General features: G+C 47.2%; 1 protein-coding gene across 1 annotated transcript in view; it reads right to left on the bottom strand.

Moving 5' to 3' along the window:
* The window catches only part of cusr (Copper-only SOD repeat protein), a 204,076-nt gene extending 186,896 nt beyond the window's left edge, over window positions 1-17,180 (bottom strand). The window contains exons 1-2 of the mRNA XM_072479539.1: window positions 16,919-17,180; window positions 14,719-16,783 (exon numbers count right to left, since the gene is read on the bottom strand). Coding sequence (XP_072335640.1) covers window positions 14,719-16,783; window positions 16,919-16,958 — 2,105 coding nt within the window. The 5' untranslated portion in view covers window positions 16,959-17,180. The remainder of the gene's footprint in view (window positions 1-14,718; window positions 16,784-16,918) is intronic.
* Between the last annotated feature and the right edge of the window lie 10,782 nt (window positions 17,181-27,962).

Below are 27,962 nucleotides of genomic sequence, written 5' to 3'. Positions count from 1 at the left end.
TCCCGCCAACTGCGTCAGCCCGGATTCAACGGTAGTCTTTACTGCTAACAGCCAATGAATACACCCTGGAGCACTGCCCGGGCACAAAAATTCCACACAACGATGCGTTGAGCCGCCTGCCCATATCCACAAAGCCGCCAGCACCCACGCTGACTGCAGAGGTGATCGCCGCCCTCCACTTCAAGGCCACCTTACAATTCACGGCAACCTGCAGTGGACCCAGACTGGCACAAAATTGTCACAAATCCGGCACATGGTTGTGATGAACGGTTACTGTATTACTGTACCCTTATCATCATGTAAGGTGATGTCGTGTTTAAGACCGGGCTTGGAACCCTGGGGGACTCCGCCTCCAGCTCCGCCCACCTGGGAGTCGTATATATGGGGCTGCCTTGTGGGTGGCACCCAGTAAGCACCCATCTCAGCACCAGGCTGGTTCTTAGCTTATAGAAGCCTTCTTTACCATTTACTCTCTAAGCGTCATTATTGAGGGTACAACAATTTAATAAGCTAAACTACATCAGGATGGATGCAGGCCTAAAACCAGAGAAGCTCAATCTGGAAGCACGGACACCGGAGGCAAAATAAATTTTTAAATACTGGCTCCGAAGTTTCGAGTCCTACCTAGACTCCTCAGAGACTCCCATCCTGGGACCACGCAAGCTGCGCTTACTCCACGCCCGGGTGAGTCACAGAATCTCCGCCATGCTCGAAAAGGCGACTACCTACGAGGAGGCGGTCGAGTTACTACGCAAGCGGTTTGTCAAACCCATCAACGAGGTACATGCCCGGCATCTGCTCTCTACCTGTCGGTAGCGATCGGGGGAATCACGAGACAAATTTGTAGAAAACCTCACCGCACTCGCCAGGGACTGTGACCATCAGGATGTGACAGGGGAAACCCATATGAACCTGCACATCAGGGACGCTTTCGTGTCCGGCATCCGCTCGACCTACATCCGGCAGCGGCTACTCGAAAACTGGGCAAAAGACCTCTAGGACACTCTAACGCCTCCTCGCTGGAAGTGACCAGACAAAATTTGGGCACGTACCCCGCGGACCCCCCTCAGATTTCCTCAGGCTTGGCCACGTTACGGGCCTGCGCCGCGCGGCGACCCGCCCAGACCGGGGGCACACCATGCTACTTCTGTGGGCAGAGCCAGCATCCATGCCCACGCTGCCCAGCCTGCAGCGACTGCTGGAAAAAGGGGCATTTTGCGAGGGTCTGCCTGGCCAGGCCCAAAGGCCAGAAACACAAAGAACAGCAGGCCCGAAAATTAGGCTCACAGGCCCGCAGGCCTCGCAATGCGGCTGCGCATCGACCCGACACGCCCCCTTCTGACGCGTCATCCGCCTCGTGCGAAACATGGGGTGGCCATCTTGTCAGTGGCCATCTTCTTGACCCTACACATGTGACCGACGGCGGCGGCCATTTTACGAATCTGACTCGGCTGAGGACTCAGACTACCCGCAACTGGGAGCGACTACCTTCGACCAAACGTGGCCAAAACATCTGCAAAACTCGATGATGAAGGTCCAGGTCAACGGGCGCGCCACTCCATGCCTTTTCGACTCCGGGAGCACGGAGAGCTTTATTCATCCTGAGATGGTAAGACGCTGCAACTTGCGCACCTATCCCGCGTCCCAAACCATAGCCCTCGCATCCGGGTCCCACTCGGTACAAATCAAGGGGTACTGTATCGCGGATCTCTCGATCCAGGGCACCGAATACACCCGTTTCAAACTGTATATCCTCCCTCACCTCTGCGCCCCCCCTGCTGCTCGGACTGGATCTCCAGTGCGGCCACCGAAGCCTGACACTGAAGTTCGGCGGACCCTTGCCCCCCCTCACGGTATGCAGCCTTGCGTCACTGAAAGTCACACCCCCCTCTCTATTCGCTCACTCCCGGCTGTAAGCCAGTCGCCACCAGGAGCCGGTGGTACAGTGCCCAAGACATGGCTTTCATCGAGTCAGAGGTCCAACGTTTACTGGAAGAGGGGGTCATCGAGGCTAGCAATAGCTCTTGGAGAGCACAAGTGGTGGTCGTCCGGTCCGGGGAAAAGAAACGAATGGTCGTGGATTATAGCCAGACCATAAACCGCTTCATGCAGCTCGATGCGTACCCCCTTCCTCTCATAGCAGAAATGGTCAATCGGATCGCTCAATATCGGGTATTTTCCATGGTCGATCTCAAATCCGCCTACCGTGATAAAAGCACTGCACAGCATCTTCACCCTGTTTGGTTTCCCCGTTTATATACACAGCGACCGGGGTACATCGTTCATGAGCGATGAACCGCGTCCGTATCTGCTCAGCAAAGGCATCGCCTCGAGCTGAACGACCAGTTATAACCCGCGAGGAAACGGGCAGGTGGAGAGGGAGAACGCGACAGTGTGGAAGGCTGTCCTTCTGGCTCTACGGTCGAGAAGTCTCCCAACCACCCGCTGGTAGGAGGTACCACCCGACGTCCTGCACGCCATTAGGTCGCTCCTCTGCACGGCCACGAATGAGATCCCTCAAAACCGATTGTTTGTCTTCACCAGGAAGTCCACCTCCGAGGTCTCGCTTCCACCTTGGCTGACGGCTCCAAGGCCTGTTCTTCTCCGGAGGCACGCGAGGAGCCATAAAATGGTCGAGAAGGTCCGATTACTACACGCGAACCCCAGTTACGCCTACGTCGAGTACCCTGACGGCAGGCAAGATACGGTTTCCCTCCGGGATCTGGCACCCGTTGGTTCCCCCACTACAGACGCCCCTTCCCTCGCAGCTCCCCTGCGTCGGTGGACACTGACCGCGCACGCCCCCTAGCGCCCCCCCCCTCTACACACCCCGCCACGCCGGCACCGCTACCCCCAGCCCCAGCTATTTGCCCTGCGCCCGGATCCCCTACCCCGACCCGGACCAAGGCTCCGACCACTGTGCTCCCAGACGTACCCTCAACTAAGACGTCAGTGTCCGCCGCACCACCGCCCGAGCTCAGGAGGTCGATGAGGACGATCAGGCCGCCAAAATGAATGGACTTATGATGGTACTTCACCCTCTCCGGACTTTTTTTTAAAAACAGGGGGTGAATGTGATGAACGGTTACTGTATTACTGTCCCCTTATCATCATGTAAGATGATGTCCCCTTTAAGACTGGGCTTGGAACCCTCGAGGACTCTGCTTCCGGCTCCGCCCACCTGGGAGTCGTATATAAGGAGCCGCCTTGTGGGACGCACCCAGTAAGCACCCGTCTTGGCACCAGGCTAATTCTTAGCTTATTAAAGCCTTCTTTACCGTTTACTCTCTAAACGTTGTTATTGAGGGTACAACAATGGCCCACTATGGGGCCCAGTATACGGCGCTGCCAGATGATCTGAAGGCCTATACCACAAAAGTGCCAGAACTGAGCATCGAGCAGGGGTTTGCAAACTCAGGGTCACGGGCAGGTTTCGGGAGGGTCGCGGTACTTGGTCACGATAGCCGGAGGAACGCGTGATGGCTGGGGCTGGCTTTTTAAAAAGCCGGCTATGACGGACTTTTGAGATTGTCGGCCTTCCCACGCATGCATGCCAGATCAAGCAGCGCTTAAGCCCGGAGTCCAGCGAGGTGGACTGCCTCCTCCTGACATCAACGCACTGTCCAAGATCACTGTCCAGGGCCAGTTTTCAGCAAACAGTGGAATCCTCCCACCAGAAGCTGTGGCAGAGAGCAGGTCATGCTGACGTTACGTGTTCTGGGCGCAAGAGAGATTCCTCCATTTTGCAGCTCCTAGAAGTGCTGGTGTGAACTCCTGGGCCTGTGGTGAACAACTCTGATGAAGAAGCTGAAAACAGGAACAAAGCAGCATAAAGATGATTACTTGAGGTGAGAGTTATTAATTGTGCCACTGCAAATCAGGATTCAAAGTTTGTGTGTGCTGTATGCAGGGAAGCACTGGCAAATGAAAATTTATAACTCTCAAAGTCTTCAAATGCCTTTGAAGTTAAGCATGGCGAGTTCAAGGACAAACCTCTTTACTTTTTCAACGGTGCAATCAGCTGAAGTTGTTATCAGAAATGTAATGTTGAACAACAAAGCAAGTGAGATCATGAGGACCAAGCAGGCTCACCTGTCACATTAAAGGCACGTGAAACTGGTGGGTCGCGAAGACAGCCAACGTGGGTTGCAAAGGACTGGGAAACCATGGTCCCATGTCTACATCGACTGTGATGGCCCGTTTCAGGGGGCCATGTTCCTTATACTAGTGGATGCCCATTCAAAATGGCTTGAGGCCCACCGGGTTTAGACCGTGACCATGCGGACCACCGCGGACAAGCTATGGCACATTTACAGCACGCACGGCTTACCCGAAGTCAGAGTGTCCGATAATGGGATGGCGTTCACAAGCGAGGACTTTGCATCATTCATGACTGAGAACAGAATCTGACATGTACGGACTGCTCCGTACCTCCCGGCCTCCAACCGGTTGGCCGAATGGTTGGTCCAAATCTTTAAGGGCGCCGAATCTTCGGAGACACATTTTCTGTTCAGCTACCGCACAACGCCACATGCCACCACCAGGATTGCACCAGCAGAGTTGCTCATGGGATGGTGGCTTAGGACTCTACCTCACCCTTGTCCCCCGATGTTGGGGCACAGATCCACCAACGGTAGTACCCCTCTGAGGCAGACTCACGCTCACAACTGCGCTCTTTCGAGACGGGCAATGTGGTCTACATGTGAAATTTTGGCGCCAGAGCCACATGGTTCCCAGGCATGGTCCTCCATGCGATGGGGCCGGACTCCTACGTGGTCCAGCCGGAAGGCAATGAGGCAAACCACCACCACCTGGACCATATTCGTTTATGCACGCAAGAGGCACTGAAGCGGAGTCAGGGTGCCCGCTCCGGGTTTGGGCACAATCCCTCTTGCAGTCTAGGAGGATCCCGGAGGCTCCGCTGGAGCCAGACCACCACTCGCTATCACCGCTGCCTGTCGGAAATCCAGAGGCCGACGTACCCGCTGCGGCCACGGGGCTGGCCAGCAATGATGATGACAGCAATTCCATTTCCGTCATGGGCACCGGACAGTCGGACGACGGCTTGCCACCACCGTTAGCGCCAACGCCCTTGCCGGCCGAGCCATTCCCACTCCGGCACTCTTCGCGGAAAAGACGGTCGGCGGGTGCATTAAACACCTCCCAGGCTGAATGCACCACTTCTGGACCCCCGTTCGCTGTCAAAGCGATCAAGGGACACACCTCCGGAAAACATGGATGTTTCTCCCAGATTGCGGGGGAGAGGGGGAGGTGTTACAACCCCCGAAGGGCCCAAACCCTATATTGCATATGGTTTAGCTCCTACACCTTGGAGTGATCGGGCAGGGCCGAGCCTCCCCCTGATTGGAGGAGCTCCACAAGATATAAACCTTGCCCTGGGAGCAGGTCGGAGAGGGAGACCTTGCAGGGAGATGAGAGAGTACTTATTGTATTGTAAGTAGTGAATAAACTGAGTTATATCCTGCCTACCTGGTCAAGTGTGAAGTCCTTGCCTTCGACCTTAAGACAAAAAAACGGTCTCAGTAATACAAAGTCCCTTTCAATCACACAAGATGAATGTGGGCAAATACACTATCCACTCTGAACCCCAAGTGAATGTTTGTGCATATCTCTTTGTAATCCCTCCAGATGATTGTCATGTGAGAATTCCCAAACTCCACTCCCAAAAACACATATCGCGCATATGTAAGCTTTTCCTGAGCGGTTTGCATTCCGAAATACCAACCAGTTTTTCCAAATTACACATTTAAAACAAAGTTTCTTCTCCACTTTTAACAGCGAATCCAGTCCAGGATTTCATAGCAACTCCTTTTGGATGTCTTTGTCTTGACTGCTATGCAAACTGCTCACAATTGCTTTAACTTTGTTTTACTTTTGAAGGCTGTAGTCCCATTTTCAATCGGACTACTGCAATTGTCAGAAGTTCCTCTATTTTACAAGGTCCCAGTTGCTAAGCAACCGCCACATGCTTATGCCTTGTTTTAATTTTTCACACTCTAAGCACAATAGAAAAACAGTTCCAACTGAACCAACCTCCACACATACAAACACTTTTTGTCCAGCAGGAATCTACCTATAGGTTTTACACTCCCAGGCGCAGAAATATTAAATTAAACCCACTTGAAAGTACACCTAATTTCTAAGGTTTACCAATACAAATATAAATCCTTTAAAACTATCTTTGTTTTCCTCACACTGCCCAAGACTCTGATGAGCTTTACACCATGAAGTTCCCATTTTAACTCTTGGTACTTCTAAATGATTTGAAAATACATTTCAGCCAATTCAATTTCTTGACCATTGTGTCTAGTCTCTCAAAACCTTCACTTCTGGGCTTTTTGTTAGGATCCCAGACAACAACTGAGGAAATGTTACTGCACCACAGGAGTGATAACACTGACCCATAGGTATCTTATGCTAAAACAAACTTTAATTTAAACACAGCATTAACCACATTAGCAACAAACAAACAGCTTTACAGTTAGCAATTGTTAAGTAAAACAGAAAACCTTTACTTACTTCCTAAACCTGCCACTATATTCCAATTAAGCAAACCAATCTATTTGAAATACCACTGAATAAAGTTAACAATAGGTTTCTACTTGCTTTTCTCTATACAGAATCTTTGGGAACCTTTCAGGCACAAATTGAAACACTTCTGTTCAGGTGAGAGTTCTAGGACCAATGGTCCATTCTTCTCACATCTCAAAATCACGATAAAGCACCTGCAATTATGTTTATAAAAATAAATTACTGCGGATGCTGGAATCTGAAACAAAAAATAGAAAATGCTGGACAATCTCAGCAGTGTTGTGTTCTCTATTTTGCTTTACCTGGATGGCTCAGATGCGTAGTGTTGAATAAAGAACAAAGCTTTGTTAACAAACAAAACTTTACATTTATTACATTACTAACCAAGTTTTGATCACATTCCTAAAGTAGGTTTCTCTATTAACCTATGCTATCTCTAACTAACAGACTTTCTCAAGTGCAACTGTTCTCTCTCTCTCTCTCTCTCATGCCTCACTATCTCATCCCAGAATCCCCCAAGTCACATGAATATATATATATATGATTGATCCGTGGTTCCCTCTAGTGGTAAGAAACATTGTCATTAACTTGCTAACTCTTACATCCCAGTCAATATACATATCATTACATCTCCTTTTTTTCAAAGTTGTTAAGAGATTTCTACAAATATGTGAATGGTCAGAGCATAGTATGTTCTTTACATGTAATTGGGTACTGATATTGTACAGTAGTTAACTATTTTTTTTAAACTTTCTACAGTCCACAAATTGAGTCTGTACTCAGTCTTCACTCTGGTGGTGTGGTACATAACTAACAAGTCATCAGATCAAATCGATCAGATGTTCGACTGGTTGAGCCACTTTTGTTGTCAGACCTGGTCTTTTTTCTGTGCTTGTGGTGTCGATTTTGTGTGTCCTTTTCCTGAAAAACCGGTTTGGTTTCTGGTCTTTGAGCAAATACCAACTTGTTAAATTTGTTAGAATGACTTATTTTTTGTCTAAACAGTGTCCTGTTCCTCTGGCATTGGTGCCATCATGTGTGAACTTTGCATTGTCTACACACGCATTTGTCCATGTTACCTCGACTGGTGGCTGTTTTTCCCACACTGTCCTGCAGCACCTTACTCGGTTGCCATCTGGATTGCTATCCATACTGTATGGTCTGTCAAGTGTGACTGCGAGTTCAAACACTTTCTTGTCATTGCATTGGATTGTGCTGTTCAGTTGTCCTTCAGTTTCATAGCCAACCCTTTGTGTATAGTCTGTTGTTCCGTAGTGACTGGTGTGCTCAAAATCCGTTCCTTTTGGCTTGTCTGATTCATTTCAACCATTATACCATCAGTGCCCTTTGTATTATCTGATGTTTTGCTGCACTTTATGATCTTGGGTTCCTGTGGGTGATCTGATGTATCGTTGAGCTTTGTGACATCGGTCCCTTCCGGATGATCTGATTTATCTTTGATCGCTTGGTGCTCCCCTTCTGGAGTAAACTTCTCCAAGATGTCATTTTCTTGTAGGCTGTTCACCATTGATGTGCTCTCACTGATTTGTTTAATGTTGCACTCCTGATTGTCAGCCTTCGTACAGCTCATTGTCCGTTTCTTCACTGTTGTCCTTTAAGCAAATACAGTTTATAGACTTTCAGAGTCTTCTTTTTCTGGCTCAGCAAATATACAAGATAAACCTTCCTAGTCTGCTTCTTATGGCTCAGGAACTAGAGAGACTTTCATAGTCTTCTTCTGGATCAGCAAATAAATATTGTATCTTCTTCAATTTGTCAGATTACTGTTGTCCGATGTCGCAACAATCTGTCATTCCATCAATGTATTGGACTCATCGACCTTTCGTAGTGTGCTATTTAGATTTTCAATCGTGTTACTAACGGAATGATCAGTTAAACCAAATATTTCTGCCACGTCTTCGTAATACTCTTCAATGTAGGAGTTATCTTTATTTAGATATTTTTACATTTTCTTCTTGTTGTTTGCTGCAAACATTTTTTTCCATGGTGCTGCAAATTTCTTCTTCAGCTATTTGTTCAAATTCAGGCAATTTTCTGCCCAGGGAGGTAAAATTCTGTTGTTTGGTGCCTTTTAAAATTGCCAGGCATTTTTTCCGTAAATGGGCGTGGCCACAATGTCCTGACATCATCACGTCCATGACATCATGCGCAAAGTCCCATTGCGCATGCGCAAACCGATCCTCGTTCGGAGTGCGCTTTTTTTCTGCATGCGCAGAATGGTATTCCTCCGAATCGTGTCGGTTTTCAATGTGCACATGATTTGTTATGGGCCAGGGTTTAGAGAACACCAAAGTGTATCATGGAGTTCACCTGACCCACAACCCTGACCCACAACCTTTAATAGATTGTGGTTATGGGGAACACAAGGGCCTACTTTACAGGTGTGATGCAACAGAGATATAAAGTACTTTTAAAACAAATCCATGTTCATTTATGAATCCAGTTAACACTTCATAAACACACAGTAAACATCTTAACAACTATCAACAATTAATCCCCACAGATACAATAATCTATAAGTAACCCTTCATAACTTTTCTAACAACATCCATTAGTCCAAAAGACCCTTTTTACATAAAGACAGCAGGTTTAAATTCTCTGCAGAAACAGGTATTACTTTGAAATCACAAATGATCTGGAGACAGTCTTTAGATTGCAGAGAGAGATCAATGCACCTCCTTGCTGTGACTGCAGCTTCTTCAACTCTGAAAACGAAACTAAAACACAGATGCACACCAGCTTTTTTGCTCAAAGCGAAATTAAAAGCAGAGTCACAGTTCAGCTCCACCCACGCACTGACTTCACTGCAGCTATTTGATAAACACCCATTTCTTAAAGGTACATCCACTACAGCAAATTTGATAAACAGTCATTTCTAAAAGGTACTCTCACATGACAGTGTGAACTGGTCCCGCACATGCGCAGAACGTTCAAGAAGCGAATCGCGTTTTTTCTTTGGGTGCGCTTGCGCGAATCGGCCATCTTTTTGACCGCGCTGAATTGCAAGCTGCGCCAGAGCTTCAACAGAGTTGAGAATTTTCGTGCCATGTTCCCGATTCTACATTTTGGCACATCTATTTTTAAGATTCTTTACTGGCACGGCACATTTTAATTGAATCTTCCAGCATTGCTTTTGCAGTTGTTTACTGAGCTTTCCATTTCTTTTAAGCTCACAATAGTTATCAATTTTTTTAAAGACCACTTCAAACTTATTTTTTTCAACTTCATTCTCAAAGTGGAATGAATGAGTTGTACGCTTCTATAGCCTGCGGTCCAGCCAAAATGGGTAACAGCGCAATCTTTCGCTTCTCACTGACTGCTTGGAGATTTAAGGCCGAGAGATACACTAAAATTTTCCAGTTCACTTCTACATTACCCGATGTCCTGAGTAACTTTGAAATCTGCAGACCCTCCATGAAGCTTCGGCTGGGTATTTCTTTTTGTTTTGTTTTGTGATGTTACGGGTTGCTGCAGGAGTCTTGATTGAGATTTCCTTTTCGCATGTTTTTTCCTTCTTCGAACAGAGATTCTTTCTTTCTCCCTAAACCTGACTATTGTACTCTAAGACCAGTCCTGGTACCATGTTGTGTTCTCTATTTTGCTTTATCTGGATGGCTCGGATGCATAGTGTTGAATAAAGAACACAAAACCTTTTAACAAACACTACTAACTAAGATTCGATCAGATTCCTCCAGTAGAAGGTTTCTCTATTGAACCAAGCTATCTCTATCTAGCAGGCTTTCTCAAGTACAACTGCTCTCTCCCTCTCATGTCTCACAATCTCATCCCAGAATCCCCCAAGTCACATGACTATATATATGACAGTTCTGTGGTTCCCTCTAGTGGTAAGAAACATCATCATTAACTTGTTTACTCTTTACATCCTAGTCAATATACATATCATTACAAGCAGGTCTGACAGCATCTGTGGAGAGGATGGAGCTTTGTTGACGCCAATACCAAACTCAACATTTCCTTTTCGATGGTCAAATACTTCTTTTGATAAACATTTCGATTTCTGGAAAAATAACCAACAGGTCTTTCTATATCTTAGTCATCTTCTTGTTGACGGCCGTCTTCTGGGGCGACCGTGCTTGGCTGCTGCTCAGGTGACTCAGGTGGCGGCGTGGTGCCGCTGCCCACCAGATGTGCCAGGGACAGGAGGGGGGGGGTGGAGGACATCTGAGATGCTACGGTGTTCCGGCACCTCATCGGCTCAGGCCCCATCACCTCTTCCTCCCTCGCGGTGCCCGATGGCCCCCAGGCTACTCCATGGGACAGGGGTGCACTCGGAGCTATCCCCCGTGGCTCCCCCGCCACCTGGCCAGTCCTGGAGGCAAGCTCTGGTCTCGACCAGGGTCTGCATACTGGCGGCCACAGAGCACAGGGAGTGGACCATTGCGGTCTGGGACTGAGCCACATCACCCATTGACTGTGCCACCATCTTCGGAGTCTGTGTCACATAAGCCAGCGACTGCGCCATCTCCCTCTGGGACTGGGCCTCCTCCCTCTGTGCCTGCGCCACGTCGGTCAGTGTCTGGGCATTGCCGCTGAAGTTCTCAGTCATGGCCCACTGTGACTGGGCCACGCTCAGGAGCATTGCTGCAATTTCCAGGTTGCTGTCGCACATGGTTGCTCTTGAGGTGGCAACTCTATCCTGGGTCTCAGCCAGCACCTGCACAGAATGCACCAGGCCTTGGACATGCTGATCCATAGCCGCAACCCTTGCCACCCAATGCCTCCCTCGGGAACATCGCCCGTGTGGTGTTGACCTGGGTGACATGCATGGTCGGCACCACCTCCAGCACGCGTTTGGACACCTCCACCTGCAGGTGCTGGATGCTCGTCGACAATCCCTCATGTAGACCCTGACTCTGCGACTGCATCTCCACAATCGATGGGACTGTCCATCCCTGAAGCCCAAAACTCATTTGGACGGCAGCTAGTTCCCTCCGGCCGGCTGCCCCTCGGCTGCTCCAACCTCCACCTGATGCACCAGATAGTGTCCGAGGAGCCTCTTCACTAAAAAGCGCCCAACCGAGGTGAGTGTCGCTGTCCTTAAATTCAATAATCCCAAGCCAAGCAAGGAATTACACTTTTTAAATCCCAGCAAAGCGCCCCCTGTTTTGTTATGACGAAGGATGAGAACCCAACTATTAGAAATTTGTAAAACTGAGGAAATGTTACTGAACCACAGGAGTGATAACACTGACCCATTAACCACATAAGCAAGTCAATAGCTTTACAGTTAACAGTGAAGTAAAAGAGAAAACATTAACTTACTTCTTAAACCTGCCACTATATTCCAATTAAGCAAACCAATATATTTCAAATACCATTCATGAATAAAGATAACTGCCAGGTTTTTACTTGCTTTTCTCTGTGCAGAATCTTTGGCGAGAGAACTTTTCAGGACCAAACTGAATCACTTCTATTCAGCTGAGAGTTCTCGTAACAACTGACTTTTTAGCCTCCTTTCATCTGTACCCAAAGCATAAGGCATTCATTTGTTTCTTCTTACAAGATGTCCCTTGACTTGTTTAGCCTGGACCAAAAACAATACCCTGCATGAATTATCTACACCGCAGGCGTCCTTCAAACATAAACAATATTCCAGTAGCTAGCTATCTGTAAACAAGCAAATGGTTCTCAAGATCTATCAGCAGAACACTTCACTTGCAAACCAATGATTACCTCACTTTTATGACATCTTAAATCACAGCTCTAGCAGTCATACTCCCTGTATGCATCTTAACCCAGGTTTTAATAGTGTTACTGCAAAAAAAAAACACAAAGTATCCCAATGTCTTAGATTCATCACCTTTGCATAATGAGCCAAGTTATGTATAAGTTACGTATTCCTTGGAAACAATAGAAGATAAATGTGATAAATGAAACACCAATATTAAAGAAGCCATCCAAACCAATTGCTTTACTTATATCAAATGAACCTGCCATCTAAACCTATATCAAATTAACCTTTCTAAATAATTTATTACCAACTGGCTTGAAACTGCAGTATCACATGGATTTCTTAACTTAACTACCTGTCTCTATTTCCCAGAAAATGGAAACATGATCATCAAACATCAGGCTACAAATGTTCTTGTATTTTATAGTGTCAGAATCTAACTTTGATCCCAGTTACTCTGCTCAATACAAAACGTTCTACAATTTTAAGAGTAAGGGCATGGTCACCATTTTCAAAGCCTTTGCCCCAGAATCGTGTTAAATAATGGGGAAAAATCACATGAATCTCCATCTTCCCTCACGTCTCTGTCCGTAGAAAACATAGTTGGTATCACAGAAAAAATACAGTGCACAAGAGGGTCTTCGGCCCATCGGGTCTGCACCGACACATGTAAAACCCTTGATCTGCTGGTTTACTCAGCAACACTTAAATACATTCTTGTTTAAAGCTGGCATTTCAGGTAATACGCATGATGACAAATGTGAAATGACACTGACTTGCAACTTCTATTGGGAGACACGAGAGAGAATAGGTCCATCAAGTTCACTAGTATTTTGAGTCTCTAACTTACTGCCAGTACTTGGGCAGCTAGTACACAGCCATGGGTGGCATAGTAGCACAGTGGTTAGCACAATTGCTTCACAGCGCCAGAGTCCTAGGTTCGATTCCCGGCTTGGGTCACGGTCTGTGCGGAGTTTGCACGTTCTCCCCGTGTCTGCGTGGGTTTCCTCCGGGTGCTCCAGTTTCCTCCCACAAGTCCCAAAAGACGTGCTGGTTAGGAGAACTGGACATTCTGAATTCTCCCTTTGTGTACCCGAACAGGCGCCGCAGTGTGGCAACTGGGGGATTTTCACAGTACCTTCATTGCAGTGTTAATGTAAGGCTACTTGTGACAGTAATAAAGATTATTATGTTGTCATTCATGAGTAAATCCTAATGGGGTGGGAGTCACCTTGAAAAAGTCAAGTACTGCCAAACTCAAAAAGTGAACCCAACCTCACATAATATGTATCAATTAGCTGAAGGCAACGTTCTCTCCCAGTTCAAATATGAAATTCTACTGATGACTTAATTGGATACAGCAAGTGGAACTACATGATGTATCTAACATTGTAAATGTCCCAAGGACTTCACAGATTCAGAAATAGACAGATTGCTGCATATCTTAAAGAGACCACATCTTATGTGTGCCCTGTTTGTACTCTGTGCGTTAAACTCAGAATTGCTGCAAAGTCGCACAGCTTGGTGGGAATGTTGCTGGTAGGCAATAGGAAAGGAATTAGAGGAGGAAATTAAAGGCAGGTTTTAGAAGAGAGAGACTGCATACTTTCAAACTTGAGAAGTGAAACAAAAAAGTAGGAGTTCAGCATTCCATAACATAAGGCCAACCTGGCCGAAAGCTTTGTTCATGATTTGCCTTGCATTCTGGAATGCTAAATCTCTACCTTGCCATTTAATTGCTCTCGAACTTTGAATTTCATTGTGCCATGCAGATCAATAAAAAACAGTTGATCTCCGGCTCGCACTCAGTTACCACATTTCAGTCAGGTTGAACCGATACTTCACAATTAGCCAGAGAAAGAAAATATCAGCCAGGGCTTTCAATCATAATTGCCACCCAGTAATCTCTGACGGAAAGTACAAACATGGATTCTAGGTGAAAACAGGAGTGGGCTACAACACACCCAAAGTTCAGTAGGTTGTCATCACTCACTATCTAGGCTGACACATATGAAAACCAGCCACTTAAGCGGCACGGTGGCGTAGTGGTTAGCACTGCTGCCTAAGGCGCTGAGGACCCGGGTTCAATCCCGGACCCAGGTCACTGTCTGTACGGAGTTTGCACATTCTCATCGTGTCTGCGTGGGTTTCACCCCCACAACCCAAAGATGTGCAGGTTAGGTGGATTAGCCACGCTAAATTGTCCCTTAATTGGAAAAAATAATTGGGTACTCTTACATTTATTTTTACAAAATAAACCAGCCACTTGGCCAAGATAGGAAGTAACTACCCGTCAAGTGGCACTGTATTCCTATCTGAGACATCTCGTTGAAGAGTGGAGTAAATTGGGAAAGAAAAAATACCTTTGGATACTTAAGAATCTAAAGCCCATGTTGAGAGTATTGAGAAGGTTGGTGTGCAAGCAGAGAAAATTGACAGTTTGTAAAACTTACCGTAACCCGTTTGTCGAATAAATAACCAAAGAGCGTCCTACAATGCTATGAGGTCCAAACAAGGGCATGTTCATGTCCATGTACTTGGCATTTAATTGGTTCAGATCAGTCAGTGTTCCAAATTTCCCACTGATATCACCAACTTCATACTGGTCAACTGTACCACGGCCTGGCTCAGGGGACAAAGGTCCGTTCACATAGAATGGGTTGTATCGGCCTTCAACACTCGCATTTGAACAGGCATCTATGTTAGACAAATGAGCTTTGATGGGAAGAGTGTGGATGCTGTAAGTTCCTGCTTCACGATTGAGATCTGTTAAGTTAACCTGCACAGCAGTACGGTCGAAATCAGAAAACTGTTTGAATGCCACATCTCCATTTATTGTTTCAACGCCCCTCCATGAATCAATTTCCAGTGAAGTTGGGCGAAGAATGGTGACATTAGCACACGCTAAGAGAGAGGTTACAATATTCTTTTTATTAATGACTACAGATCGAGAAACGATGGACAATGGCCCCGCAAGTGCTGATGTAGTATCAGTAAAAAAGTTCTTGGTGTCAACTGCACTGGTGTGGTTGATGAGATTTATGGCTTTGTGTTTTTTGCTGTAGTCTCCAACTTCACAGCGGAAAGGGCTGGTCGGACCACATTCAGTTTGATATTGACCACCAACATCTACTTTGAAAGGGTTAAAAATCATCTTGGTACTTGAGCAAGCATTTGAGTCAGAATCCAATTCCGAGCTTATGGGGTACTCATGAATCTGCCAAATGTGATCAGCTGTAGCGGGAGCAGATGAATTGGTATAAGAGAGGTCCATGAAAATGGACAAGTCTGAATAAGGATTGCTTTTCAGCTGTCGAAGAATGATTCTTCCTGCCACTGGGCTTTTAAATATGGCTACTGCTGTTATGACCTCACCAGAGTATCCAATTGTAGCGCACAACCATCGTGTTGAATTGGGGTGATGGATAACCACAGAACGCCCAACAATGCTATTCGTCCCAAACAATGGGAGATTCCAGTCCTCAAAGGTGGTGCTATAATTCATCATCCCATTTAAAAAACCGTGTCTTCCACTCAAGTCCCCCATTTCGTATTGGTCATGAGTTTCATTTGTGTCCCGAGGGTAGGAAGGCCCAGTAGCCACCTTCCCAAATGGATTCCAGTGCCCTCCGAGATTATCATTCCCACAAAGTACATCTTCAGGAGTGCGGCGAAGAGGCACTGGGAAATTGTGAACATGATAGGCCTTGGCCATGTCTCGCAGATTGAACAGAGACAGGGTGTAGTGTGTGGTGTCAAATGGGGAAGCTTGGCGAAACTTGAAAGTTCCTTTCACAGCTTCCATGTCTATGTGAGCCCAGACTTGCTTTGCTTCTAGCTGCCGAATTTCGGCACAAGACCACTTGCTGCCATCGTACATGTACAGAAGCTGTTTGGAGCTCCAGTCTGATAGAGTGACCCCATCGCTGCGACTTTTTACAGGGTTCAGAGGGGTGCCCACTTTGAATGTGCCCAGCGATGGCCAAGTGGTCTGCCCCGAGAGGGCACAGTGCTCTGCCCCAGCCTGCAAGTAGAGAGATACATTCACTGGCACCAGGCTACTGTTGATGGCCATCAGGTCGGTCAGTATCCTTGACCAGTTCCCATCATCATTCCGGCGGATGTAGACATCCCCGGCCACGGGGGAGAAAAATTTCCCTTGCCAAGTCTTAGTGGTGCTGCCAACTTTGCTGACCGTGGCGCACGCTTTGCTTTGGTTGCCACAGCCCTCTATAGTGACGGCCAGATCGGAGAGGTCAGGTCTCAGCAGGTTCGCCTCCAGCGTCCAGTCCGCACCGTTCGCCCTGATTTCGTGGATTTTCTCGCCGATGTTTGACTCGTCGCAGGGGTTCTCGGAGTTGCCGTACATGACCGGGAATGGGTGGAGAGAGAGGTTAAAGAGCCCGCAATCCGCGGACACCTTTATCCAGATGGGCTGGGAAGAGGCGTTCAGCGTCACTGTCGCCTGCACCCCTGCCATGTTTATATCGGCTGTGTAGTATTGGCAATTCACCCACCCTGCAAAAAAAAACACACCATCATTACTTTCGAAAGCCGTGGGCGCTAACTCTTTAACTGTTAAAATGTCTCAAACTGAATCAGTCCCAATCAGCAATTTGCAAAATGAAGTTGTGCAGATTAAAGATCACTTACCAAGCATTGCAGCCAGCAGCACACTGCACCTTAAAGCCATGTTACTGCTGCTCTTCCCTGGGCTGCACAACTGTCTCTCCACCCGTCTTGAGAGTTTGAGCTTTCACCACTTTCTTTTATAACTCAGCCCATTCGCAGAGCCGCCTCGCGATTGGCTAACTCCCAGGTTGTTCAGCCCAGTATTCCCTGTGGCTGCCTGCATGTCGTTTTCAGAGGTGGAAGCTTTTGAAGCTGCTTTTCAAATGCCTCTCTAATTTAACACAACCTACATGGCACTCTCCCACCCCTCGGTTTAATTGTACACATTTGCACACCAAGGGTTCAGTTGTTTCAACCCAATGTTTCCAGTATTGTTTTTGAACCGTTAATTCTGCCCTCTCTTCCCATTTGGGCAGGAACTGTACAGCCCGCAATTACGCCTCTGGAGGCTCCCAACTTTTTTTTCCCCCCTGTGTGGGATTGCCGCCTCCCAAACGTCGCTTGGATCATGAATCATGTAGACAGGCAGACAGAAAACAGAGGGTTTGTGCTCACCCAACGTCACCATTAAATCTGTATTCCAGGGAAACAGCCACATAGATTTAGGGCTGTCATGTCATTTAACGAATAGTAATGCGGGGTCGAACGGGAGGGGGCTGCTGGCTACCTCCCTGTTTTGGGGGAGGAGGAAGGGGTGGCAGTGAATGATCGGACCCAATACGGCGGCCTTCAGCTTTTAAAGGCAGTATGTCCATCTTAAAGGGAAGCCACACTGAGTTCCACTGGGTTGCTGCTGCAATGCGAAACAAGGGAATGGGACACCAGCGCAGAGAAAGGACACTTCGTGTCACATGTGTAGCACTGGAAGCCTTAATAGTGCAGGCAGACAGGAGGAGAGATGCCAGGGGGCAGGGGGACTTAAAGGATCATCTTCAGAAGGGATTGGTCGCTGGAGATCAGTTCCCAGCATCTGGACCCAATGACTTGGCTGCACTGCCATAAATCTTCTAATGACTTGACTGTGTGGGTCGTCAAGGTCAGTAAAATGCATCTTCAAGTGTCGTCATCTTCTCACCATCACACCCACAAGTCTCTCACGCTGTTCAATCCCCATCATTCACCTTCACCAGCAATAGTCCCTAGCAGTCAGGACTAACATTTAGATACTTGCCTTATATTAACATTGCAATGAAGTTACTGTGACCCATACTAGCGCAGCTTTTTAGTCACACACCTTTTAAAAAAATAATCTTTATTATTGTCACAAGTAGGCTTACATTAATGCTGCAATGAAGTTACTGTGAAAATCCCCCAGTCGCCACATTCCGGCGCCTGTTCGGGTACACTTAGAGAGAAAATGTCCAATTCACCTAACCAGCACACCTTTGGACTGTGGGAGGAAACCTGAGCACCCGGAGGAAACCCACACAGACACAGGGAGAATGCACAGACAGTGATCCTAGCTGGGAATCGAATCTAGAACCCTGGCGCTGTGAAGCAACAGTGCTAACCAGCGTGCGACCATGCCACCCGTGCTCACTGCCTCCACATACCTCCAGCTTTTCAGCTACGGTAGGCACACCTTTCAAACACAATTCTACACGGACACTATTCCCTCTCTCGTGCAGGACATGGAGTCACACAGTAGAAGAGAGCAAAGCAGAATGAAGGGCAGCTGCTTTTCCTGAACTCCAGAGAGGAGATGGCTCTCAGCATTATCATAAAAGCAAAATACTGCTGGAAATCTGAAAATAGGACAGCAAATGCTGGGAAAACTCAGCAGATCTGGCAGCATTGCGGAATATCTTTGGTCAGTCCACAAGTATGACCCTGACCTTTCTGCTGCTTGCCATTTCAATTCACCATCTTATCTCACCCTCATATATCTGTCCTCAGCTGCTACAATGTTCTAGTGAAGCCCAAAGAAAGCTGGAGGAGCAGAACCTAATTTTACGATTAGACACTTTACACCTTTTTGGACACAACTTTGAGTTCAACAGCTGAAGACCACGAGCTTTGTCCTCCATTTTGAATTGTTCACCCAAGTGCCAGCCTGTATCTTGTTCTCATGATTTTGCTTTCTGACAGTACTGAACTTAACTCTACTATTAACACATACACGGGACCAATGCTTGTGTCTTTAATACTATCACTGCCTTTGCCTTGTGTTCCATGCCATCTTTATCATTTAATCTCACCCATCCTCTAACCTATCCCTGTCCTCTTTTGCTCCACTTGCCCCTCCCCCCTTTTTCAACAACGTAAAACCCATCACACACCTACCTCTTTTCAGCTTTGAAGAAGAGTCGTATCGGACTCAAAACCTTAACTCAATTTCTCTTTCTGACAGATGCTGCCACGTCTGTTCAGTTTTGCCTGCAGTTTCTGTTTTTATTATTGCTATTAACGTTATGAGGCCGGCTGCGACAGAGCCTCTGGTGTCCGGCATCGCTGAGGAGATTGAGGATTACAGTGTGTTCCTGCCTTCTACCCTGTCTCAAATCTGCCCATTCATTGTCAGCCTGTAATCTGACAAGATGAGCAAGCTGCAGATATGGCCACCATGGACCTCCTGCTTCACCCCAACCCACTTCCCTCATCCCATCATCCCCTTCTGATTTTCTTGTTTTCAGATACTCAAGAACAGCAGGCCCAGGAGGAGAAGGAGAGGGAAACAACACAGTACTAATAAAGAGGCCCTGTCACTTATCTGGCACTCACAGCCATTAGGTCCGATACTGAAACAGCATGTACCTTGGGGTTAAGATCCTTATTTGATGAGCCAGCATGGAGGAGAAGCAGGCCGCCGGTACAGGCTAGTTCTATTGCCAGCTCACTTGACGCCAAGGTCACTGAAGAATTCTCCTGGGCAAAGGGCCAGTTGGGCTGTGTGAAGTCAGCTGCTTCCAGGGTGAACAGGGAACACTGGCGCAAGCTTCCTTTGACAGGGCATGGGGTGCTCAGATCATGACGGAAGTAGCTGGTAGTACAGTGCCACCCGCCCCATCCAAAGCATGTTTCTTGGCGGCATACCGTTCACTGGCAGTGTGATTCTATCTTCCCGCTGCTTGTCAATGGGATTTCCCTTGAAGACACCCCACGACACAGGGAAATACGCGGGTGGGGATGCGCTGCCGGCGGGAACAGAGACTCGCAACGGCCGGAGAATTCCGGCCACTGTTGCTAAAGGGAGAGAGCATGATATAAACATCAGCATTACCTCCATCTCACTTCTGATACAGAAGGTAATTCAAATACTACCTCAGACTCTTAAGAACATAATGCAGTGCAATACCTTAGTGAATGTTCCACTTTTGAAGATGTGGGGCGGGACTCTTCTGTCCACCAGCCATATTTTCCTGGGCGGTGTCCCCTCGTTGGTAGCGGGATTCTGCATTCCTGCCACCTGCCAATGGGATTTCCCACTGTGGTCACCCAATGCCGGGAAACCCATGGCATGGGTGCGCTGTTGGTGTAACAGAATCCTGCCGGTGGAGAATCCAGCCCGTGATCTTTGCCTTGAATTCTTAAACAAACATCTCATCTATTCTCTCAAATGGACTCAAAGATTCTATCCCAAAGCAAGAAAACAGGGTAACTCTTCCAGTATCCTTGGCAACATTCATCCTTCAATCAACACCAAAACAGATGATGTGGTCAGTTATTCCACTGCTGGGACTTTTCTGTGTGCAGATTGCCAGATTACCTGCATTGCCAGCCGTGACAACACGTCAACAGTACTGTTATTGTCTGTAACACACCTTGGGATGTCCTGAGGTGGTGACAAGTGTCACATAAATGTAGGTCTTTGTTTTAGAGCTGGTAAATGGATGAGATGCGGGTTACCATTTTTAAAAATTGAAGCAATTGTAAATGCTTCTTACTTTTAAGAGCGTGAACATGAAAATAAACCATATTTTAAACAAAAAAAAGAATAAGTCTCAGTCCAAGTAATTAGATTTGGAAGAATTCTGCATTCATTCGGCACAATAACACCAACTTCATAGAGGGGTTTTATAACAACTGAGGCAGACTGAAAACTAGCATAATGTGCTCAAGAACTTTTTAATGACAAGAGTCAAGCAAAGTTTGATATTGATTATGATTTATGGAGCTTTAAAAACAAAATCAGAAGAATCTATTCTTTGAAGTTGATTTTAAATGATGGACTTCCGGTGTCGGCGGGCGGGAGGCAGCCGCACATTGGAAGGCTCCCGTTCGGGAACGGCATTTTCGCGGAGTAACGCCCGGTCCTAGGGCCAGCGACGGCAGTAAAAGTCGGGGGATAGCGCAAGGAGAAGAAGGATGTTGAAAATCACCAAAAAAGCGGCTGAAAGTCCTTTGGAGAGGGGAAAGGTCACCGCGGGGTCAACAAAGAAAATGGAGGCTGGAGCACCAGGGGAGGCTGCAGTGCTTACGGCTGAAGAACTAACTAAGGTGATGGCTGCGGAATTCCAAAAGCAGTTGGCGCAGATTGAGAAATGTATGGAGATGGTGAGGAAGGAGATGAGGGAGGTTTTGAATGTGCTGGTGGAGGAGGCGGTTTCCCCGGTGAGGACGGAGGTGGCGAGCGCAGTGGCGGAGGTGCGAGAGCAAGGGGAGGCACCGAAGGAAGTGGAGGAGACGGTATTGCAGCACGGTGATCAACTTGCCTCGATGGGGAAGGAGATGCGGAAGGTGATGGACACGAACAAGAATCTGAGAGGAAAAATGGAAGATCTGGAAAACAGATCCAGGCGACAGAATTTGAGGGTCGTGGGGCTGCCCGAAGGAGTTGAAGGACCGAAGCCGACTGAGTATTTTGCCGCGATGCTGGCAAAACTACTGGGGGAGGGGGAGGACCCCTCCCAATATGAACTGGATCGGGCTCATCGGTCGTGGAGGCCTGTACCAACGGCGAGTGAGCCGCCAAGGGCAGTGACTCTGTGCTTCCATAGGTACAGTGTGAAGGAGAAGGTCCTGAGCTGGGCCAAGCAGAAGCGGGTGGTGCAGTGGGCTGGAGTTGGTACACGTGTATACCAGGACTTTACGATGGAGCTGGCGAGGAGGCAGGCTGCCTTCAACCGGGTGAAGAGGGCACTGTACATTGGCAAGGTGCAGTGCGACATTGTATATCCAGTGAAGCTGAGGGTGACTTACAAGCTCAGGGACCTTTATTTTGGAACGGCGGAAGCAGCGGAGGAGTTTGCGAAGGCAGAAGGACTGTGGCAGAACTGACAAATTGAGGAATGTTCATGTGCCGATGTAACCTCCTGACTGTATTTTCTTCTTTTTTTTTGTATCACTGCGCGCGGGTGTAGAGGCTAAAGGAGCCAATGTTGCATATATTTGGACAAGGGAAGGGACAGGACTTTCACTCGAAAGGAGGGCTCTTTGGGGTGTAGGTTGATATGCGGGGTTTGTGTGCTAAAAGGTGATCTTTGGGCTTTCCTAGGGCCGGGAAAGGGACCCAGGCGGGGGCCTCCACGCTGGCCGATTTAAGCCGGCCAGTGAACGGGAGTGAGGTGGGGGGAGGGGCTGCGGCCATCGGAGCCTGACAGAACGGGGTCCGAGTGGTCCAGCCGGGGTGGAAAGTTGGGGGGAGGGAACCGAGGTTGGGGGAGGGAACCGAGGTTGGGAGGAAGAGTTTTACAAGAGGCATTGGACGGGAGGAGCTGGAGACTGGGGAGGGCGGGGGGCGTACAACTTTGGGGTATCATGTACGGTACTCTCTTAGAGGCTGGATGGCATTGGTTGGGGGGGGGGGAGGGTGGGGGGGGGGTGGAGAGCCGTGTAGATTAAGGGTGACTACGGGTAATCCCTGATTCATTTTTGTCATTTGTTCATGTAAACATGCGGGTTGAGGTTCGGAGGTTGGTGGGCGGATGTGATCGTTGTTATTATGGGGATTGACATATCTTGTTGATTATTGTTTATTGTTGATGGGTGTAAATGTGGGAGAAAACGTGAAAAAGGAGGAGAATAAAAAAAAAAATTTTAATTTAAAAAAAGAAGTTGATTTTAAACAGTTTCTCTGACATGGACTACTGAGAGCTAAATACAAGCGCTATCTTAGGCTTCAATATTCCGGAGCTATTGGAAAAGCTTCTGTTTACTTTAATCGTTGTACATAAACAAAGTTAATTTTCGCATACAGTGTAAAAATTCCCTATTTAAGTTGATGTACTGTCCCTTGTATAACGACACACAGTTCGTTGGCTGAGAGACAGGAAGCAGGGGTGTCAAGGTCACAGAGCTATTAGGTGCAAAGTTTATCATCAAAAAGGAGCGTGATAGAAGGCATTTTTAAAGATTTTTTTCTCCAACCATCTATGACAAATTTTGCCTTCCCCTACTGTCCTCTCTCCACTTTCCAAGGGTATCCCCACCACTACTCTTTGTTAGACTATGACTCCTTGCTAGGATACTGTTCCGTGGATACAATTCTTCCTCCTGTGCCTTGTCCATGTTACCAATATTTTTGTGTAAATTTTGAAGGTAGGTTTTTGGCAGGCTATTATCAAAATCAACTCACATCATCTGCTACTGTTTTGATCTGAGCTTTCTTGACCCCTTCCACAAACATTCACTCCCTCCACCATCGACGAACAGTGGCAAACACATGCATCATCTACAAGGCGCACTGCAAGAGCTCACCAAGGCTCTTTAGGCAGCACCTTCCAAACCCATGACCGCTACCAACTAGATAGACAAGGGCAGCAGATATCTGGGAACACTACCACCTGGAGGTTTCCCTCCAAGTCACTCATCATCCTGACTTGAAAATATATTACTAATCCTTTACTGTCACTGGGCAAGCTCGTGCTATCTGGAGCCACTGCCACACTCCCGCAGATGAGGGCCTCAGCAATCCTAGTACTCCATTGGAGAATAGATTGCTAGACTGCTGTGAATGTCTTGCAAGCCCCTTTGAACACTAAACTACAATCACGATGGCAATGGCTTAAGTTTGCATGTCAGCAAGCTAATTTTGCATGACAGAAGTTTGAGCTGCCACTTCAGCATCCAGTCATGTGACCACTGCTGCTTTTGCTGCGATGGAAGTTGTGACATCCGCTATCATGTGGTGCATCATGATTGGGTCGGCAGGTATGCAAATGGAGTTAGCGACCATTTCCACACTCGAACTGAGGTGCTCAAAGCCCTGTGCATCTCGCAATCCTTGGCATTGACTGTTTCTTTTCCGACAAACTTCCCAAAACACCAATAATTCTGTTGTACTTTCAGCAATCTTGATTAATGCTTCCTTCCAATATCTTGCCACACTTCTTTCTTCACCCAGAAGTTTTCACAATCCTAGTTTCCACAGCAGGTTCCTACACTCCAAGTTACTTCTGTTGCCAATTTGCACTGGAGACGCCAATAATGTTGCTCTTTTTAACTGGATACTGATATGACAGTTATTAATGATGATATTACTTTCAGAGTCGGCAGGTATCAGATGATACCACCACAAGGTTTAACCGGCTATCGATCAAAGACCCAACAACCAGTTAGTTAGTTCACGTTCAATAATAGTTTATTTAAACACAAGAATCACTTCGACATGCAACATAAAACACTACAAGCTAAATTACACCTAACTCTACAACAACCTGTACTTAACTTCAGGCACCCGGCTTTATGCAGAGGAACAAGGCCTTTGTTTGGATCTTGCGTGGCTGGGTGGAAGAAGTGACTTCATTTCTGCTGGGCTCATCCGTCTGGTAGCGATCGTTGGTCTTGAACTTGCTTCTGGTCGTGGTGCTGCAATTGGTATCAGGCGTAGGCTGGGCCAAGAGAGTGCCTGTGCGCCGGGGCCAAAAGAGACTGAACACATGGTAGTGTCTCTTTTTTATCCTTCGGGGGTTTCGCGCTCTTTTGGGCGGTCCTTAGCTTTGGACCCAATAATTCGTCAGGCTTCGATTACTGCCTTCGATTTTGGCCAATAAAGGGGCGGGTGCCTTGATGGCTGGGCGTGTCCTGAGCGGTCATTGATCTTGGCTGTTTGGGCTTCGTGGGTGAAGGGAGTGGCGCTGATGCATCTGTATCTGTATCTGATACCTGAGTACAAGTCTTTTGTTCTGGGGAAATGGGCCATTAGAGTGCAAATCAGCTGGGGGTTTCGATCGTGTCTGGTTATCTAGTGGCAAATATACACTTAAGCTCTGAGTTCGTCTGGATCCTGCATTGGCAGGATCCCGTGATTCTTTGCAAGTGGCCATGTTTCCCTTTGTAAGTGGCCATCCCAGATGGCTACACTTCAGAAATGGTACCAACACAGCCCATTTTAATTGGCAGAGGTAGGCCTCTGGTCTCCGGCGTGTCTTCAAACCAAGCATTCTTCATCTATTATCTCATAAACTAACTAATTAATTAATTTACCAAGGGCAATTAGGGATGGGCAGTAAATGCTGGCCTGGCTAGCAACCCCCACATCCCATAAATAAATTTAAAAAAAATATTTGATAATAATCAAAGTGGGCTGGATTCTCCAGTCCCCCAGTCGCATGTTGCTCAGTGGCGCGCTGTTCGCTGGTGGCAGGGTTCTCTAATCCTGCCACTTGCCAATAGGATTTCCCATTGATGCCACCCAAAACTGCTGGGAAACCCACGGGGGGCGGGGGGGGGGGGGGCGCGAGGGGGTTGCTGCTTGCAGGAACAGAGGATCCCAACAACCTCAGAATTCCGGCCAAAGTTACTTTTTACATCTGCCTCCTAGATATTAAATAAGTGTGACACAACTCAAATAGCATATGTTAATGTATGAGGATTGCAACCTGAGGTTTCAAAATTACACTCCTTAATTTGCTTACTTCTATCTTCCATCCTCTACTGTGGGTACCCTTTTAGCCTTTCCTCCCTATTCCCTACCTCTGTGCTTGCTTAAACCTGATACATCAATGACATTTTTCAGTTCCAATGAAAGATTATCAACCTGAAATGTTAACTTTGATTCTCTCTTCACAGATGCTGTCTAATCTACCCAGTATTTCCAGCATTTTCATGTTGACGTTTCAGGGTAGCCTGATCACTGTTCAGTGATGTCTGAGATCAAGGGAACAGATGACAGATGACTTTGCCAATAGAGTTAAATGAGGAAAGGCGAAGGCTTAAGCGGAGCATTAACACATGCATGAACAATTGGGCCAAATGGCATGTTCCTGTGCAATGCATTCTGTGTAAATCAATGTAATATCTCACAAACTTCACCCCTACCTACAACCACAGTTAATTAGTTCTTCAACACTTAATGTATGACGTTATAGGTTCCGAATGCTGTTGCTAACTTTTGGCTGGCTCTTAAATCGTAATTTGCTCTGTTTGTTTAACCTTTGCTCTAGAGTCGCCAGGTATCTTTATGATACCGCCACAAGGTTCAAGTTCAAGTAATGATCAATAACTCAACACACCAATTAGTAAGATTCAAATCAAAGCACATTTATTATACACAGTAAATCACTACTCATGCATAAACTCTACTTTCTAGGCTATTCCTATCACTAAAAGGCCTATACCTAGCTTCGGACTGGCCCACCAGGTCAGGGGAACAAATGGCCTTTCATTCAGGTCCTGAGTCTGCAGGATTCAAAAGCTGGTATGGACTGGTAGCTAGGAGCGCCTATCTCCTAGCGAGCGTTGACTTGAGACTTACTTGGTTGGAGGCAGCGAGACAGGTCACTGTCAAGGGTTGGTTCAAGTTGCCAAAGAAGGACGATTTGAACTTGGGGGCTTTACTTAACGTCCCCAGGGGCTTCCCACCCTTTGGGGTGGACCCCATACCTGGTTCCAAGTGATTGGACTGCGTTCCGATCACTTGGATCGATTTCTCCAATACTGGAGTTGTTCCCTGATCGTTGGGCGGTCCCTAAATGTCCGTTGGCCTTCCTTTGTCTGGGCTCCTGCTGGCGCCGAGGAGTCTGGCTTTGCTTTATTCACCTCAACTGTTGCCATTGTGCCCTGGAATCGCTCATTACTATGCAGATGGCTGCTGTATCAGTGCTATCTGGTTCCTTACAGGTTTCAATATACATGATTTCTGTATTTGCTAGTCTTTGCCTGTGTTGGCTGAATTTCCCTTCAGCCTTTGCGGTTCTCCATTTTAAGTCGGGAAGTGGCCAACTCAGGTGGCTACAATGCTGAGATGGAAGACATGCCAAACAAGTGATTGAAAAAATAACCAATCTAAGTTAGTACTGCTGCCATACAGCGCCAGGGACCCGGGTTCAATTCCAGCTTTGGGTGACTATGTGGAGTTTGCATGTTCTCCCCGTGTCTGCGTGGGTTTCCTTCAGGTGTTCCAGCTTCCTCCCACAGTCCAAAGATATGCAGGTTAGGTGGATTGGTCACGTTCAGTTGCCCCTTAGTGCCCATTGATGTGCAGGTTAGATGGGTTAAAGAGGATAGGGTGGGGGAGTGCGCCTAGGAAGGGTGCTCTTTCGGAGGGTCGATGCAGACTCGATGGGCCAAATGGCCTCCATATGCACTGTTGGCATTTAATGGATTCTATGCATTCTAACTATGTGCACCTGCTAACCTTGTACCTCTAGCTTGTAGAGGTTGCAGGTTTCGAAGGTGCTGTCAAAGGAATCTTGCTGCAGTGCATCTTGTGAGTTGGTAGTGGAGGACAAAGATGTTGTAAGTGGTAGATACGGTGCCAATCAAGCAGACTGCTTTTTCTTGAATTCTTTCGAGCTTCTTGAGAGCTGGTGGAGCTGCACTCATCCACGCAAGTTGAGATTTATCCGTCAGACTCCTGACTTGTACCTTGCAAATGGTGGACAGGCTTTAGGGAGCCAGGAGATGAGTTACTCAGAGCAGAATTCCCAGTCTTTGAACTGCTCATGTAGCCACAGTATTAATATGGCTGGTCGAGTTCAATGGTAGTCCCAGAATGTTGTGTTGAAGTAAAATGTTTGAAAAGTGTAATATCGCTGGCAACGTTTTTCATTTGGAGGTCATTCAGCAAATTTGATTATTATGGTTTGCACAACACCATGGACAAGATTCACCGGGATCCTCAGGAGACTAAGTATTGCTGCCGGGACTGAATTGCGTGCGGTTCACGTTTCCATTGTGGGCACTA

Source organism: Scyliorhinus torazame, chromosome 16, assembly GCF_047496885.1.
Source record: "Scyliorhinus torazame isolate Kashiwa2021f chromosome 16, sScyTor2.1, whole genome shotgun sequence".
Taxonomy (NCBI): domain Eukaryota; kingdom Metazoa; phylum Chordata; class Chondrichthyes; order Carcharhiniformes; family Scyliorhinidae; genus Scyliorhinus; species Scyliorhinus torazame.
The sequence above is the reverse complement of the archived record's forward strand: the minus strand, read 5'-3'. Positions and strand labels throughout refer to the sequence as shown.